Source organism: Palaemon carinicauda, chromosome 45 (assembly GCF_036898095.1).
Source record: "Palaemon carinicauda isolate YSFRI2023 chromosome 45, ASM3689809v2, whole genome shotgun sequence".
Classification (NCBI taxonomy): domain Eukaryota; kingdom Metazoa; phylum Arthropoda; class Malacostraca; order Decapoda; family Palaemonidae; genus Palaemon; species Palaemon carinicauda.
In genome coordinates this window covers 26,045,286-26,063,537 of record NC_090769.1, presented here as the reverse complement: position 1 = coordinate 26,063,537, position 18,252 = coordinate 26,045,286, and the positions used below count along the sequence as shown (strand labels likewise).

The 18,252-nt window shown below is 41.8% G+C and overlaps 1 protein-coding gene across 3 annotated transcripts in view; it reads left to right on the top strand.

Annotated features, from left to right (window-relative positions):
- Positions 1–14,939, top strand: part of LOC137634919 (uncharacterized) — a 66,885-nt gene extending 51,946 nt beyond the window's left edge. For 2 of the 3 annotated variants that reach the window (XM_068367479.1, XM_068367478.1), the window contains exon 4: positions 14,629–14,939. In XM_068367479.1, the coding sequence (XP_068223580.1) occupies positions 14,629–14,802 (174 nt within the window). In that variant the 3' untranslated portion in view covers positions 14,803–14,939. Of the gene's footprint in view, positions 1–4,069; positions 4,247–14,628 lie in introns of all 3 variants that reach the window. The other variant, XR_011042591.1, reaches the window with a different exon arrangement.
- Positions 14,940–18,252: the final 3,313 nt, after the last annotated feature.

Here is an 18,252-nt window from a genome sequence, read left to right as displayed (position 1 = left end):
TTTGCCCTGTCAGAGCTCTAAAGTACTATCTTAAAAGGTCAAAACCTATACGAGGACAATCAGAGGCCTTATGGTGTGCCATCAAGAAACCTTCGATGCCTATGTCCAAAAACGCAGTTTCGTATTACATAAGGCTTCTGATTAGAGAAGCTCATTCTCACATGAAGGATGAAGACCTTGCTTTGCTGAAGGTAAGGACCCATGAAGTGAGAGCTGTAGCTACTTCGATGGCCTTCAAACAGAACCGTTCTCTGCAGAGTATTATGGATGCAACCTATTGGAGGAGCAAGTCAGTGTTTGCATCATTTTATCTCAAAGATGTCCAGTCTCTTTACGAGAACTGCTACACCCTGGGACCATTCGTAGCAGCGAGTGCAGTAGTAGGTGAGGGCTCAGCCACTACATTCCCTTAATCCCATAACCTTTTTTAACCTTTCTCTTGAATGCTTTTATTGTTGTTTTTGGGTTGTTACGGTAGGCTAAGAAGCCTTCCGCATCCTAGTTGATTTGGCGGGTGGTCAATTCGTTCTTGAGAAGCGCCTAGGTTAGAGGTTGTGTAGAGGTCCTTTAGTATGGGTTGCAGCCCTTTATACTTCAGCACCTTAGAGTTGTTCAGCCTCCTAAGAGGAACGCTGCGCTCAGTAAGGAAGACGAACTTATTAAAGGCAGAGTAATGGTTCAAGTCGACTTCCTTACCAGGTACTTATAATTTCATTGTTATTTTGAATAACTGATAATATGAAATACGGGATACTTAGCTTCTTGATATACATGTACACTGGTTTTCACCCACCTCCCTGGGTGTGAATCAGCTACATGATTATCGGGTAAGATTAATATTGAAAAATGTTATTTTCATTAGTAAAATAAATTTTTGAATATACTTACCCGATAATCATGATTTAATTGACCCACCCTTCCTCCCCATAGAGAACCAGTGGACCGAGGAAAAATTGAGGTGGTGTCAACAAGAAGTACTGCAGTACCTGGCCACAGGTGGCGCTGGTGAGTACACCCCCTTCTTGTATAGCGATCGCTGGCGTATCCCGTCCGTAGAATTCTGTCGGGCAACGGAGTTGACAGCTACATGATTATCGGGTAAGTATATTCAAAAATTTATTTTACTAATGAAAATAACATATTTCCTGGTGGGTAGAGGTTAGGCCACACCCACTCACCAGGTTTTAAAAGAAGAGATCTAAGGTCACTTATTTCCACTGTACGATCAGACATGCTAATCCAATTAGAGGACGGAACAACCATCCTAGTCTGAGTGCACGAAGTCGGTGATATTGGATCCACCCTAATGATCAGGAAAAACCTGAATTACAGACGACATTCGCTGCCCACTACCCATGGAATTTTACTCGCAGTTCCTTGGATAACCTTGTGCTTGCTCCTGCTGTAGCTACTCTTAAGTTGTGTTGCAACGCTAGCTCCCTCATAGGACAAGAAACCTCTTGACCATGATAACAGTTACCAAGTTAGTACAGAAGGAGAGGTAATAATGTCTAGCCTTTCTCCTCTTCTCTCTTCCTCTCCCTGTAGATGTAGCAGTTATGTTATGTGCTAGACTGGACACTACATTCAGGTAAGCCTCATGTCTGAGTAACTCATCTTTACAGACTAAGTTTTATTTTGAAGTAAATAAGTTTTGTATGGAAGTGTCTCCCCTATCCTCCCAAATGAGGAAGAGGATGCCAGAAATAAATGTAAGCCCATTTCTTCCATGACTGCTTACCAGTCTCTTGGTAGGGACCTAACCTAACATATGCAACATCTTGTTGCTCATGTCCTCAAAAGGTTGACAGCAGGCTTCAGTTTCTTTCCTCCACGGGACCCAAGTGCTTGTTAATTTCCAGGTTTAGTAAACAGCCTGTTTAGTTTGGTTACAGTGACTTCTTCCTATCTAAGGCTAAGTCAACAATTGAAGGACAATAATTTACATTTGTGTCAGAATAAATTGCAAATTTTTAAAGTAGTTTGTATTTTTCCTAACTGCACACCTCGATCACCCTGCAAGTCCTAGGTTAAGGTCAAAGTGAAGGTTGCTGTGCATGGCAAGTGCGCTGAGCCTTTCTTCCCCCTGCCAGTAACTGTAACTACCTTGTTAAAAGTTTAATGGCCATTCTAATTTCACTGAAGACGTATTCCTATTATAAGACTCTGGTTTGTATTGTTAGGAAAAATACAAATTACCTTTTTAGAATTTGTGATATTTTTATTTTTTTGTCAATTTATTTTCCCTGGTCAAATATTATATTGGGTAGACTTAAGAGGAGAAGAACTGTAAGTGTATTGCACGTTTAAGGCCGCTTATGAATGGCAGAGACAAGGGACAGACACATTGTCCTATTAAGCAGAACAATGCCCTAGAGACTGACCATATACAGTATGATCAGCGCCCAAGCCCCTGCTCCACCCAAGCTAGGATCAGGGAGGATCAGGTAATGGCTACTAATGACTCAGCAGGTAGACCTATGGGCTCCCCCAAACCCCCTATCCTTAACTCACAAGGATTGTATGGTTGCAGACACTAAAAGAACTAACTAGGAAGTAGGTTGGCCAAGGCACCAGCTACCCGCTGAGATACTACCGCTAGAGAGTTGTGGGGTCCTTTGACTGGCCAGATAGCACTACATTGTATCTTTCTCTCTGGTTACGGTTCTTTCCCTTTGCCTACACAGACACCGAATAGTCTGGCTTTTTCTTTACACATTCTCTTCTGTCCTCATACACCTGACAACACTGAGATTACCAAACAATTCTTCTTCTTCTAAGGGGTTAACTACTTCACTTTAATTGTTCAGTGGTTACTGTCCTCTTGGTAAGGGTAGAAGAGAGACTTTAGCTATGGTAAGCAGCTCTTCTAGGAGAAGGGATCTCCAAAATCAAACCATTCTTCTCTAGTCTTGGGTGGTGCCATAGCCTCTGTACCATGGTCTTCCACTATCTTGGGTTAGAGTTCTCTTGCCTGAGGGTACACTCGGGCACATTGTTCTATCTAGTTTCTCTTCTTCTTGTTTTGTTGAAGTTTTTATAGTTTATATAGGAAATATTTATTTCAATGTTTTAACTGTTCTTAAAATATTTTATTTTTCCTTGTTTCCTTTCCTCACTGGGCTATTTTCCCTGTTGGGGCCCCTGGGCTTAGAGCATCCTGCTTTTCCAACTAGGGTTGTAGCTTAGCATTTAATAATAATAATAATAATAAGTTTGAGCTGGACTCTAATCCCTGTCTGGCAATTATTTAATGGTCTTTGCAGCATTCCTTTGACTTAACTGCACTTGCTTTATGTCCCTTTACTTCTTTTCCCACTTCCTTTCTTCAATCTTGCTGTCAAACTTCTTGTTAGTTTCACTTCATAACTGTAATTATAAGGTCTCCCCTCCCTGTTGCACATGGGAAACTGAATGGACTCTTAGGCCCTAGTGCCAGGCTATATAGCCAAACTTAAAAAATTCAATCCAATCCTAATGGAAGGGCAAAAATTCTGTTGGTTACCCTTTTCCTTATTTTTTTTTATATCTCTTTGGTCTCATTTTTCAAAATCAATAATATCCTAATGATCTTTTCACATAGCTGTTTATATTACTATTGCCATTTTATTTATTTTATAGTTTTAATTTTCATATCTTGATTTTCCTGTACTAAGCTGATTTTCCTATTGAAGCACTTGGGTTGCAGCTTGGGTTATGGCAGGAAAATTGTTGGTTGATATAAGTCTTTCACCATAGGGGATTTTGTTAGTACGTGTTCATTACGGGCATAAAGGAAAAAGAAAATATCTATCCAATTGGGGAATCCTTACACCCCATTCTCTATTCAAAGTCATATTTTTTTTCCGTTGGTAGGTAAGCAGTATTCATTTAGTGTGTACTATATATCCAAAGCTTGTATTTGTGAGATTTATAGTCAAGTGAAGAGCAAATATGTCATCAGTAGTGGCTTACCTGGCCTGAACCCATACTGCTGTCTGCTGATTCTTACCTGTTCCTTTAGTCTAGCTTCTACTGAGCTCTATTCCATAGTAGATTTTGCAACTGAGCATCTCCCTTGATTTTGTAGATAGGCCCCAGGATACTCCTCCGCTACTCTTCAGAATACACTAGCCCATGTCAAGATTCTGCTGAAAAGCCTTGTCAGGAACCTTGTTGATACATCTCCCAAGCACCTCCATACCTCCACAGGAATATTATATGGGCCCACTGGATGCTTACATTTTCCACATTCATGAGCTCAAAGGTATTCTTTTCATATTTAGCATTCTCTATTATCAGTTAGAACATTGCCATTTTATGAATAGAACTTACCTGGCAGATATATATATATATATATATATATATATATATATATATATATATATATATATATATATATATATATATATATATATATATATATATATATAGCTATAGTCTCTGACGTCCGGCAGAATTTTTCAAAACTCGCGGCAACCGCCGTGTGGTGGTTGTGCGGTTAGGTGGTTAACAACCCTTACAGGGTGGTACTTGGAATCATTCCCGTTTTCTGTTCCTGGACTTCTTTTTTAGTGACGTACACTGATCTGGGGTTTTGGCAATCGCATTTGTTATTATTCTTTAACTATTTGTTTGTTTACGATGACTGATAAACTTCATTTTCGTGTTTGTGTAAATGAGGTATGCAAGGTGAGGTTACCGAAAGTTTTCGGTAGACCCTCACACTGTTTGAAGTGCAGGGGTTTTGAATGTGTGCTTGATAATAGGTGCAAGGAATGTGAGCTTTTGAGCGAGAAGGAATTGTTAAGTATGAAACGCTATGTGCGTAAGTTAGAGTTAGATAAAGCCAGGAGGGCTTCGAGATCTAAATCTAAATCTGCTAGTGAGCTTAGTTTAGATATTTCATTTGATCCCCTAATTAATTCCTTTGTAGAAATTGAACCTTCTGAGGTAGTAGCTCTGCCCCTTCTACAGGAACGGTATCTACGGATGACCCTCGGTATGCCAGGATGGCGGCTGAGTTGAAGGCTATTAAAGACCAGCTTTCATCCTTTAAAGGTAAAAGTGAGTGTAATCAGTGCTTGTGTAAGTGCAGTGGAGGTGGCAACTGATCGAACCTGTCACGTCCTTAGGTCTAGACTTCTACCAAGCTCCCAGGACCAAGGGAGAAGGTACGTCGATGGCCGTAAGGGAGTGAGAGGTACGCATCTTCGGTCATCCGTCGCCTCAGGCATTCCTGTTGCGTTTTCCCAGGCTGCTCATGACCGCCACGAAAAAGGCGTGTCGGAAGTGACGGTGTCTTCCCCGAGCCCCTCACCTAGAAGCAAATGGCAATATGAAGTTTCGAGACCGACCAAGAGGAGGTGGAAACAAGCTGACCAGACCCGTTCTCGCTCTCCCTTATCGAGTAGCCCGGAACCTTTTCCTTCCGAGGATGACTGGGACGCCGTTCCAACGAAGAGGTCAAAGCCTGTAGATGGAAAGGAGGAGGATTCTCCTCTTCTTTTAAGTGACGAGAGACCCTTCTCCTACGACCAGCGCGACTTGGCAGCCATCACCTTCGGAAACGCAGGATCCAGCAGCAGTCGCGAAGTCTTTTATGAAAGTTATGCGGAAGCAGCTCTCTTCTCTGATGCAAGCTTTTAGCCGCCCTTCCTCCCAGTTGGGCAGGCGTAAGGACAACATTTTACCGATTAAGAAATCGGCCTCTTAAGAGGGAACGGAGTACCTCTCCCTTGCAGAACAAACAGTGTCACTCCTTTCCCAGGGAACCGTAGCGCGATTCGTCAAGTGTGCGGTACCACGCTTCTTCTTCCGTGACACGCCGCCAGGACGCTTACGATTCTTGTCGTCAGGACGCTTACGATTCTTGTCGTCAGGACGCTTCCGTTTCTCGCTCTCGACGCCAGGACACTTCCAGCTTGCCTCTCCAGGACGCTTCCGCTTCATGACGCCAGGACGCATGCAGCTTTCGTCGCAAAGACGCTTCCAGCTCTCGGCGCCAGGACGCATCCTCCTCCCACCTCAATGACGCTTCTACTGCGCGACGTCAGGACGCCTCCAGCGCGCGGCACCATGACACACGCGTCCCTTGGTGTCAGGACGCATTCAACCCTCGCCAACAGGACGCATCCGACGATTTACTTTTCTCGGATGCAGATGAGGAATTGGAAACTGATCGGCTTGTTAAAGCAACCTCAGACTTAGTTCCTGCAGCCCATAGAGAGACTGAGTTGGAAGTAGGGCAAGATCTAGAGGATATCTCAGAGGATGAGGACAAGCCTGCTAACGTGGCTGCAGATTATAAGGTTCTCTCTCGCTCCTTCCTTGAGCTTTATGGGGAGGAGTTTCAACCTGCTGCTCCTCGTTTTCCTCAGTTGCAGTTTAGCAGGAAGAAGGGCAAAAAGCAGTTGGCTTTCATCAAAATGAAGCTGTCCATCTCGGCTAGGAAGGCTCTCGCTAGAGTGGATGACTGGCTGAAGGAGCGTAGGCAAGCGTTAAAGACCACCTTCTCGTTTCCACCAGCTCGACTTGCGTCTAAGGCAGGCATTTAGTACGAGACTGGAGAAGCTCTGGGCTTGGGAGTGCCTGCCTCCTCCCAGGGGGACTTCTCTGGCATTGTTGACTCTTCCAGAAGACATGCCCTTAACTCGGCGAAGGTAATGTGATCTATGTCTGAGCTTGACCACCTCGTCAAAGGAATTTTCCGAGCCTTCGAAGTCTTCAGTTTTTTGGACTGGTCTCTGGGTACGCTGGCCAGGAAAACAGAACGGTTAGAAGATACAGAAGACCTTACTAGTATTATGGCCTGCATGGACAAGGCTCTCAGGGATAGGTCAAATGAGTTGGCTTCCCTATTTTCCACAGGAGTTTTAAAGAAGAGGGCCTTTTATGTTCCTTCACTTCCAGAGCAGTTACGGTCGCACAGAAGGCCGAGCTCCTTTACGCCCCTCTCTCGGAGCACCTTTTCGCTTTCGCTTGCGCAAAAGGCCACACAAGACCTCCTGTCACGCTCCGCAAGGAAGCCTTTACAAGTGGTTCCTTCGTCATTGAAGAGAGAGGAGAGGAAGCTTCAGCAGCCCTTTCGAGGTAGAGCTCCGACGAGAACAGACTTCGGGGGAAGAAGGCAGGAGACGGGCGGTAGAACGAATAGAGGTTCGTTCAGGTCCCGCTGCAGGAGATGAAGCTCAAGTCCTCCAGACAGCGGTAGGAGCAAGACTGTCACTTTTTTGGCAGGCTTGGAAGAAAAGAGGGGCGGACACCTGGTCCCTCTCGGTTATCAAGGAGGGATACAAGATCCCCCTCTTGAAGAAGCCTCCGCTTTCAAATACACCTCTAGCCTTAGTGGCGCAGTACTCGGACGCCATGAAACTAGAGGCTCTACTGGATCTGGTGAACCAGATGCTGGAAAAGGGAGCAATAGAGCCAGTTCTGGAACTATCTTCCCCAGGTTTCTACAATCGCCTGTTTCTGGTACCCAAGCGCTCGGGTGGATGGAGACCAGTTCTAGATGTCACCGCTCTGAACGTCTTTGTGGAAAAAACAAAATTTACCATGGAGACTATTCAGTCGTTTCTGGTAGCGTTACATCCAGGGGACTGGATGGTGTCTGGATTTACAGGACGCTTACTTTCACATCCCCATCCACCCGACTTCGAGGAAGTTCCTAAGATTTATGATCCAGGGCAAGTGTTTCCAGTTCAAGGCTCTTTGCTTCGGCCTCAGCACTGCTCCTCAAGTCTTCACCAGGGTAATGGTGAACGTGGCAGGATGGCTTCATCAAGAGGGGATAAGAGTATCTCTATATCTGGACGACTGGTTGATAAGATCCCGGTAGAAGGAGAAATGTCTGGAGGACCTACACAAGACTTTTATGATGGCTCAGGAACTGGGTCTCGTCATCAACAAGGAGAAGTCCCAGACCGAACCAAGTCAGACAATTCTTTATTTGGGGATAGTTCTGGACTCGGTTCCTTTTCGGGCTTCTCCCTCCCGAGAAAGGCTGACCAGGTGCCTCGGGAAGGTTCAGGAATTCCTGGAAAGACAGAAGTGCTCAGCGAGGGATTGGATGAGTTTGCTGGGAACCCTATCCTCGCTCGAACAGTTTCTCTCTCTGGGAAGACTGCACCTCAGACCTCTTCAACACTTCCTATCAAGGGTGTGGAACAGGAAGATTCAGGAGGACTCCTTTTCCTTCCTCATTCCAGCAGAAATCAAGATTCATCTAATTTGGTGGCTGGATCCAGCTATTTTAGGGGAAGGAATCTCCCTGTTCAGGAAGAACCCAGACCTAGTGTTGTTCTCAGACACTTCGGAGTCAGGATGGGGAGCAACACTGGGAAGCATGGAGGTCTCAGGCTCTTGGGGAAAGGAGCAAGCTGGGTGGCACATCAACAGGAAGGAGTTGATGGCCATTCTGTTAAGGACTGAAGGCCTTCAAAGACTCCGTGTCGGGGAGGATAGTGGAGGAACTCGGGGGAACTCGCTCTCTGTCTCGGTTCGAAACAGCAAAAGAGCTCCTTCTGTGGTCTGTGGTCGAAGGAGAACAACGTAGGACTTCTAACAAGATTTGTACAGGGACAGAAGAATGTAAGAGCAGACATGTTCAGCAGGAAAGGGCAAGTTCTTCCCACGGAGTGGACCCTCAACCATCAGGTCTGTCAGAGTCTGCGGAAGTTATGGGGGAGTCCTTTAATGGACCTCTTCGCCTCCAACCAAAACAAAAGGATCCCCAACTACTGCTCCCTAGTGGAGGCAATAGCAGTAGACGCCTTCTTGATTGACTGGACGGGGATGGACACCTATGCGCTCCCCCCCTTTCAAGATCATCAATCTGGTAGTCGGGAAATTCGCTCTCCTCGAATCAGGAAGAATGATCCTGGTAGCTCCATTCAGGCCAGCAAGAGAATGGTTCACAGAGGTGTTGGACATGATAGTGGACTTTCCAAGAAGCCTTCCTCCAAGTCCAAAGCTTCTCAAACAGCCCCACTTCGAGAGGTATCACCAAAACCCCCGCGCTCTACGACTGACTGCCTTCAGACTATCGAGAAACTTGTCAGAGCGAGAGGCTTTTCTGCGCAAGCTGCAAGAGCTATCGCCAGCGCGAGGAGGGTCTCTTCGCAAAGAGTCTACCAATCGAAGTGGAAAACTTTTAAAGCTTGGTGTAAGCAGCACAAAGTTTCCTCAACCACTACCTCTGAGCCAAATAGCGGATTTTTTGTTGTCCCTCAGACAAGACTCTAAACTGGCCATATCCACTATTAAAGGATACAAGAGTATGCTTTCTGCTGTCTGTAGGCACAGAGGCATAGACTCAACTCAGGATAAAGACTTGGAAGATCTCTTGAAGTCTTTTGAGACAACTTAAGCAGGCTCAGTTAAGACCCCCAGCTTGGAATTTGGATGTGGTTCTGAAGTTCTTATGCATCAAGAAGTTTGAACCCATCTCACAAGCGCCCCTTAGAGATGCTACTAAGAAAACCCTATTGAGAAGCAGGTGGGCTTTAACCAGGATGGAGCAGTATGTACGTTGAGGATCGACTTCCTCGCTAAGAACAAGAATCCATCTAAATCCTGGCCGAGGACGTTTGAGGTTCCTAACCTCACGAATGTGGTGGGTCAAGAGCAGGAGAGGCTCCTCTGCCCAGTTAGAGCCCTCAGGGCTTATTTATCTCATACTAAGAATGTTAGAGGTGCATCCAATTATTTATGGTGCTCAGTGAAAGATCCGCTAAAGCCCCTCTCAAAGAATGCATTATCATTCTTTTTGAGGGAAACAATAAGAGAAGTTCACCTCTTGAGTGAGGAGGAGAACTTCAGTCTTTTAAAAGTAAAGGCTCATGAGGTGAGAGCCATTGCTACTTCACTGGCATATCGCAAGAATATGTCAGTTAGACAGATTATGGACGCAACGTTCTGGAGAAGCAACTCTGTGTTCGCCTCTCATTACCTCAGAGAGGTAAGAGTAGATTATGAAAGGTGCTATACCTTGGACCCATATGTAGCTACTGCTTCTGTATTGGGCAAAGGAGTTACTACCTCCCCTCAACCTTAACTTTTGTATGCTTGGGTTTTGGTTTTTATGGTTGTCTGAGGACTCTGACTTGTGGTACAGTGCCCTCAGTCTAGCTAGATAGTAATATCTATTCTGCAAGGTTAGGTGGTTAGTTTGAGTAAGGTTGCAGTTTTTAAAAAGGGGCATAGGAAGTGCTGAAGTCTAGTCAAGTTGTTGATCTCACCCCGTTTGACAGACTCGATTGAGTTGTTTCAGCATGACAGGTCCACACCTGGCTGACACTCCTAAGGGAAAGCGACTCAAGAGGCAGGAACCTTCGAAGTCAGCTACCTTAACAGGTAAGGAATCAAGGTGTTTTTTCCTACAACTTATTGTTGTTTTCCCACGAAGTTAGTTGTCTGTCACCCTCCTTCAAATGTGTGAATGAGCTATATAACTGCCAGGTAAGTTCTATTCATAAAAATGGAGTTTTTTGATAAAACAAAGTTATATGAATACTTACCTGGCAGTTATATATATATTTAAGTCCCACCCTCCTCCCCTCGGGAGACAGGTTGGGCAAAGATGATCTGAGGAACAGAAAACTGGAATTATTCCAAGTACCACCCTGTAAGGGTTGTTAACCACCTAACCGTTAGGGCATTAATGGATTATGTGTTGATAACTAAAAGAATGTTTGGAAGATTGAAAGACGTGCACGTGTTTAGGGGTATGGCTAACGGTATGTCTGATCATTTTTTGGTGGAGGGAAAATTAGTTGTAGCAAAAGAGTGGGGGAATAGAGTAGGTGGATGTAAAAGGGAGCTAGTGAGGGTTGAAGAGCTAATAAAACCGGGGGTAAAAAGTAAATATCAGGAAAGGTTGAAAATGGCATATGACGAGGTGAGAGTAAGAGAAACTGGTAATTTAGAGGAGGAGTGGAAGTTAGCAAAAGAAAATTTTGTTGGGATTGCAAGTGATGTATGTGGCAAGAAGGTTGTTGGAGGCAGTATGAGGAAGGGCAGTGAATGGTGGAATGAAGGAGTGAAGGTAAAAGTGGAAGAGAAAAAGAGGGCTTTTGAAGAATGGCTGCAGAGTAATAGTATAGAGAAGTATGAAAAATATAGAGAGCAAAAGGTGGAAGTAAAGCGCAAGGTACGTGAGGCAAAGAGGGCAGCTGACCTGAGGTGGGGTCAGGGACTGGGTCAGTCATATGAAGAGAATAAGAAGAAGTTTTGGAAAGAAGTGAAGAGAGTAAGGAAGGCCGGCGCAAGAATTGAAGAGACAGTGAAAGATGGAAATGGAAGGTTGTTAAAAGGAGAGGAGGCAAGGAAAAGGTGGGCGGAATATTTTGAAAGTTTGCTGAATGTTGAGGATGATAGGGAGGCAGATATAATTGCGGTTCCAGGTGTTGAGGTGCCAGTGATGGGAGATGAGAATGAGAGAGAGATTACAATAGAGGAAGTGAGGAGAGCACTAGATGAAACGAGAGTAGGAAAAGCATCGGGTATGGATGGTGTGAAAGCTGAGATGTTGAAGGAAGGGGGTGTGACTGTACTTGAATGGTTGGTGAGATTGTTTAATGTGTGTTTTGTGTTGTCAATGGTACCAGTAGATTGGGTCTGTGCATGTATTGTACCACTATATAAGGGTAAGGGAGATGTGCATGAGTGTTGTAATTCAAGAGGTATTAGTTTGTTGAGTGTAGTTGGAAAAGTGTATGGTAGAATACTGATTAATAGGATTAAGGATAAAACAGAGAATGCAATCTTGGAAGTACAGGGTGGTTTTAGAAGAGGTAGGGGTTGTATGAATCAGATTTTTACAGTTAGGCAGATATGCGAGAAATATTTAGCAAAAGGTAAGGAGGTGTATGTTGCGTTTATGGATCTGGAGAAAGCATATGAAAGAGTTGATGGGGAAGCAATGTGGAATGTGATGAGGTTATATGGAGTTGATGGAAGGTTGTTGCAAGCAGTGAAAAGTTTCTACACAGGTAGTAAAGCATGTGTTAGAATAGGAAATGAGGTGAGCGATTGGTTTCCGGTGAGAGTGGGGCTGAGACAGGGATGTGTGATGTCGCCGTGGTTGTTTAACTTGTATGTTGATGGAGTGGTGAGAGGTGAATGCTTGAGTGCTTGGACGAGGATTAAAACTGGTAGGCGAGAATGATCATGAATGGGAGGTAAATCAGTTGTTGTTTGCGGATGATACTGTACTGGTAGCAGACACAGAAGAGAAGCTTGACCGACTAGTGACAGAATTTGGAAGGGTGTGTGAGAGAAGGAAGTTGAGAGTTAATGTGGGTAAGAGTAAGGTTATGAGATGTACGAGAAGGGAAGGTGGTGCAAGGTTGAATGTCATGTTGAATGGAGAGTTACTCGAGGAGGTGGATCAGTTTAAGTACTTGGGGTCTGTTGTTGCAGCAAATGGTGGAGTGGAAGCAGATGTACGTCAAAGAGTGAATGAAGGTTGTAAAGTGTTGGGAGCAGTTAAGGGAGTAGTAAAAAATAGAGGATTGGGCATGAATGTAAAGAGAGTTCTATATGAGAAAGTGATTGTACCAACTGTGATGTATGGATCGGAGTTGTGGGGAATGAAAGTGATGGAGAGACAGAAATTGAATGTGTTTGAGATGAAGTGTCTGAGGAGTATGGCTGGTATATCTCGAGTAGATAGGGTTAGGAACGAAGTGGTGAGGGTGAGAACGGGTGTAAGAAATGAGTTAGCGGCTAGAGTGGATATGAATATGTTGAGGTGGTTTGGCCATGTTGAGAGAATGGAAAATGGCTGTCTTCTAAAGAAGGTGATGAATGCAAGAGTTGATGGGAGAAGTACAAGAGGAAGGCCAAGGTTTGGGTGGATGGATGGTGTGAAGAAAGCTCTGGGTGATAGGAGGATAGATGTGAGAGAGGCAAGAGAGCGTGCTAGAAATAGGAATGAATGGCGAGCGATTGTGACGCAGTTCCGGTAGGCCCTGCTGCTTCCTCCGGTGCCTTAGATGACCGCGGAGGTAGCAGCAGTAGGGGACTCAGCAGTATGAAGCTTCATCTGTGGTGGAAATGTGGGAGGTTGGGCTGTGGCACCCTAGCAGTACCAGCTGAACTCGGCTGAGTCCCTGGTTAGGCTGGAGGAACGTAGAGAGTAGAGGTCCCCTTTTTGTTTTGTTTCTTGCTGTTGTCGGCTACCCCCCAAAATTGGGGGAAGTGCCTTTGGTATATGTATATATATATATATATATATATATATATATATATATATATATATATATATATATATATATATATATATATATATATATATATATAAATATATATATATATATATATCTATATATCTATATCTATATCTATCTATATCTATATCTATCTATATATATATATATATATATATATATATATATATATATATATATATATATATATATATATATATATATATATATATATATATATATATATAAATATATATATATATATATATATATATATATATATATATATATAATATATATATATATATATATATATATATATATATATATATATATATATATATATATATAATATATATATATATATATATATATATATATATATATATATATATATATATATATATATATATATATATATATATATATATATATATATATATATATAACGGCCAGGTAAGTATTCATAAAACTTTATCATAAAAACTCCATAGTGTACATCTTCAGTTATTTTCCTCTTTTATAACCCCTAAACTTATTTAAAGTTTGCCATCCTTTTCCTCTCTATACATTCTAGGACATCTTTATTCCAACGCCAAGTTTCTTTGTCATTCTTTGACGTCCCTGCTGAAATGCCGAACACCCTACTTCAAGCGTCTGATTATTTTTGCTTTCTTTTCCCAGTCATCAGACAGATTTTCACTGTTGCTCAGAGCTTGCACTGCTTGCATTACTCCCCCTTTGAAGTTGGCTTCAAATATTTCCTCTATCTTGGTCCTTACTTCTACTCCTACTGTCTTCCCTTTCCTTACAGTGAAGGCCATGTCGGCTTTCGATGCTGTTTTGCCACACAATCCATGGCCACTATTTTAATACCTAACTTCTATATTCGATGCTGTTGTGCCACACTATCCATGGCCACTATTTCAATACTTAACCTTTATATTCCCAAGTTTTAATATGATGTGAAATCCAATTTTGGATTGATATGTACAACTGTTTAGTTACTTGACTTTGTAACAAATAAAGTACAAACTCTTCAATGAGCTTGGTGGGTGGGTGGGGGGGTTAATTTTGAATATTAAGTACAGATTTCTGAATTTGACAGGAATATGTGCATTGAACTTAAAATGAACTTCTCTCTGGATGGGTCATTGGGAGTCTACTGTTTGGATTAGTTGGCCTTAGAGGCATAGGTTCAAGTCAGTCCTTTCCCATGAAGGAGCCTTTATCATAAAAGAATTTCCAGCAGATGTATTTTTCCAAAGTTGAGTTTCGATATTAATTCCAATTTGTGGTTGATATTTACACCCCCCCCCCCCAATGTCCCCTCCAGACATACATTATATTTTTGTAACTTTCATGGGTTTTGAAAAAAAAAAAAATTCAGATGGCTATTTTCCAGAGGCTGTGATGCTGAAGAATATTTTACTTTCAGATGCTGGTCATAGTTCTCTACGCTGTGATGCAGTTCCAACCTTCCTTGGAAGAGTTTAGAACGACTGCACGGTCAACTTATGTTTTTTTGCGGAGCTTCGATGAACCAGAACTGAATGTCATGAATGACATCACTGATAAAGTTTTTGAGGCATTGGACGGTGTACCTACTTAGTGCCCTGATTAGACTTTGGATTGCGCATTGGCTACATTGAGAGTTATGCAGCAATCAAATCCAAACTCTAGAAAGGTTTGGTGATGTCTACGTCAGAAAATGCCCATCTGAATTTTACAAATAAAGTACTGAATTTATATGGTTCTGTTTCTGAGACCTAAAGTCTTTTACACTAATTATCTGTACACTGTAACCCCCCATCCATCCTGTCTTAAAGACAAAGGGGCTAGGAGAGACTATATAGTGTTGTTACTGTTTTTAGTATTTTATTTTGATTGTTCATTTCTTCTCTATAATTTATTTATTTTCTTTCCTGAGTCATCAGCAGCCATTGCCTGCCCCCCCCCCCTTGGTCCTAGCTTGGGTGGAGAGGGGTCTTGGGTGCTGATCATATGTGTCTATGGTCAGTCCCTTGCCCCTGCCATTTATGACCGGCCTTTAAACCTTTAAAGGCGTTGCGTACTAAAGGGTAGCTACGGTTTACGTCACTGAGTTTTAGTGGAGGGCGATGTGGATACAGTACTGTGTTCTGGTTCTTTACAATTTTCCTTTGTTTCTTTTCATCTCTGAACCAAACTTTTACACTTTAAATACTGTTATACACTGATATATATTTCCTATTTCATTGTTTTCTGTATTTCTGCTAAGCCGGGAAAAATGCATACCCCTATGTTATCTTATCACTCTACTGATAACTTTCGAGTCTGAAAACAGTGCCAGATAACGTAAGACTTGGTCTTCCTTGCGATTCCAATTGCCTTACGTAAGAGTGACCGTCACAAGGAGACGCTGACTTTAATAATTAAGTAGGATTAATAGACTTAGAACACTGACAATATAGTAATTGTGTGATCTAGCAAATAAAACTAGTTTATTTTTAATTTAAAGGCCACTCATGAATAATAGAGGTAAGGGACAGTGACAATGCCCTAGAGACTGACCATATATATTCATGATCAGTGCTTAAGCCACCTCTTCATCCAAGCTAGGACCAGGGGATGCCAGACTATGGGTGATGACTCAGCAGATAGACTTATAGGCTCCCCCCCAAATGCCACCCTCCTTAGCTCACAACGATGGTGAGGTTGCAGCAACCAAAGGAACTAACGAGTTTGAGCGGGACTCGAACCCCAGTCTGGCGGTCACCTGTCAAGGACCGGTGTAATGAGTGTTCATGGTTCAGTGGTTATTAACTTTTCTTATTTGATGCTGTATTGTCTCATTTGACAGTAACTTAAGTCTTTACAATTTTAAAACCTGGATAATCATCTTCGACTCGTCAACGAGTGTTGAAACCATTTTTAATCTAGGCAATTTGAGTGGTATATTACAAGATTCAAATTTGATTTATCAAGAGACTCTTTAGCTATGGTAAGCGGCTCTTCTAGGAAAAGGACACTCCAAAATCGAACCATTGTTCTCTAGTCTTGGGTAGTGCCATATCCTCTGTACCATGGTTTTCCATTGTCTTGGTTTAGAGTTTTCTTGCTTGAGGGTACACTCGGACACATTATTCTATCTTGTTTAGCTCCCCCTTTTTTTGAAGTTTTTATAGTTCATATATGAAAGATCTAATCTAATATTGTTAGTGTTCTTAGAATGTTTTGTTTTGATTGTTCATTTCTTCTGTAGTTTGTTTATTTCCTTATTTCCTTTAATCACTGGGCTATTTTTTCCCGTTGGAGCCCTTGGGCTTATAGGAGGCTGCTTTTCCAACTAGGGTTATAGTTAGTATGTACAGTAATAATAATAATAATAAATAATAATAACTACATTCATAATGAAATAAATGAACTTTCGGTCAATTTAATCTTTGTCGAAGTCAAGGATATAAATAATCAGAATAGATTAACACCTTTATTAGACATATATTTACCAACGAATAATACAAATACATTAGCATTGAAGAGTGTACATGACCAGCCTGGAATAGCAATATCAAACATTTTTTTCCTTCAATAAAGAGAAATAAAAAAAAGAAAAAGTCTGAAAGAATCTTCCTAACATCATGAGGACGTAATTTGCCATATCACATCAGGCTTTAAAACACAGTGTAATACTTACATTAAAACATTGTGTACATCGTGTACTGTGTAGTTCACTCTTTTCAATGTAATTCATTAAAGCTGATGTGAACTGCTGTACTAACTATAAATTTTTCTCTTCCTGAGCAATTATCAAAGAGACGCACAGTATGTGTGTGAGGCAGATATTCCCCCTCCCCTCCTAAAAAAAAAAAAAATAAATACTAGTTCGAATCTTGCTATTCCAGGGTTTTTAAATCAAAACACATGTTGTTCATAATAATAAATGGGCAGAGGAGAGAATATTCAAAACAAACAGCTTTCTCACTATGTACAGGTAACAGAACAGATCACAAGTCAAAAATTCTTACTACAATTAATAATTACAATGATGGCTGAATGGAAAAAAAAACTTAATATGTTAGAGATAGATAGGTAAACTGCTTCACACAGTTTTTGAGAAACTGTTACAGTTTTTGAGAGATATAAAGATTGATTTCTGGTGAAATAGAAAAAAATGAATTTGTGGGATGACTGTGGGAAAGAAATAAAAAAAGTTTCCGTCAAATTTGGGATCAACGCTTTTTCATGAATAGAGAAATTCAGATAAGGTTGACCGCAATGAAGACTGAATTTACCGATCGAGTAATGAAAGGCTGGTGAAAATTACTAGTAAAGTAATAGCGAATGAATATCAATTGTAGATGGCCAAAAGGGGTTGAAAGGAATGTTTTCAAAATAAGATATTTTTTTGTGAGAACGGGATCAGACACTTCGTAGATAAGAGACTGATTTGAGAAACATGTCTTTGAAGGAAGCTAATTCCATCTATATACCAACTACTGTTTGAAGGAACGTACTCTAAACAACTCTGTGCTGGACTAAATTAAAAACTAGTGTGAGCGAGGGTTTGCCACTTCTATCTTTACTTGTGTACTTCATCTTTTACGTTTAAATATATATATTTATAGATATATCTATGAATAGTACAACCAGTATTTTTTTTTTTTTTAGCATTTGCTGTGTACAATAATGAGGTAGGATTGCTTGACGAAACTTAAAAGCAAACCTGGGGACTAAAGCCCTGTCCACACGATCGAGTATGCCCGACAGGCAAACAGTGATGCCAGACCACAATAGTTAGTAAGATTGAGGGTTAATGACATTAGAAGTGGGAAAACCACAGACAGGGATCTGGCATCATACAGTGTTGCCAGATCCCTGCCTTTAGTTTTCTCGCTTTTGACGTCGTCAACCTTCATTTTCAGTGACTATTGTGGCCTGGTATCACTTTTTTGCCCGTCGGGCGTGCTCGATCGTGTGGACAGGGCTTAATGATTTCACAAAACCTGCACAGATTTTCATCAGATAATTCTGAGGCAAAGTTCTTGAAAAACACATTTGCTTGAAAGGTTTATGATTCTGT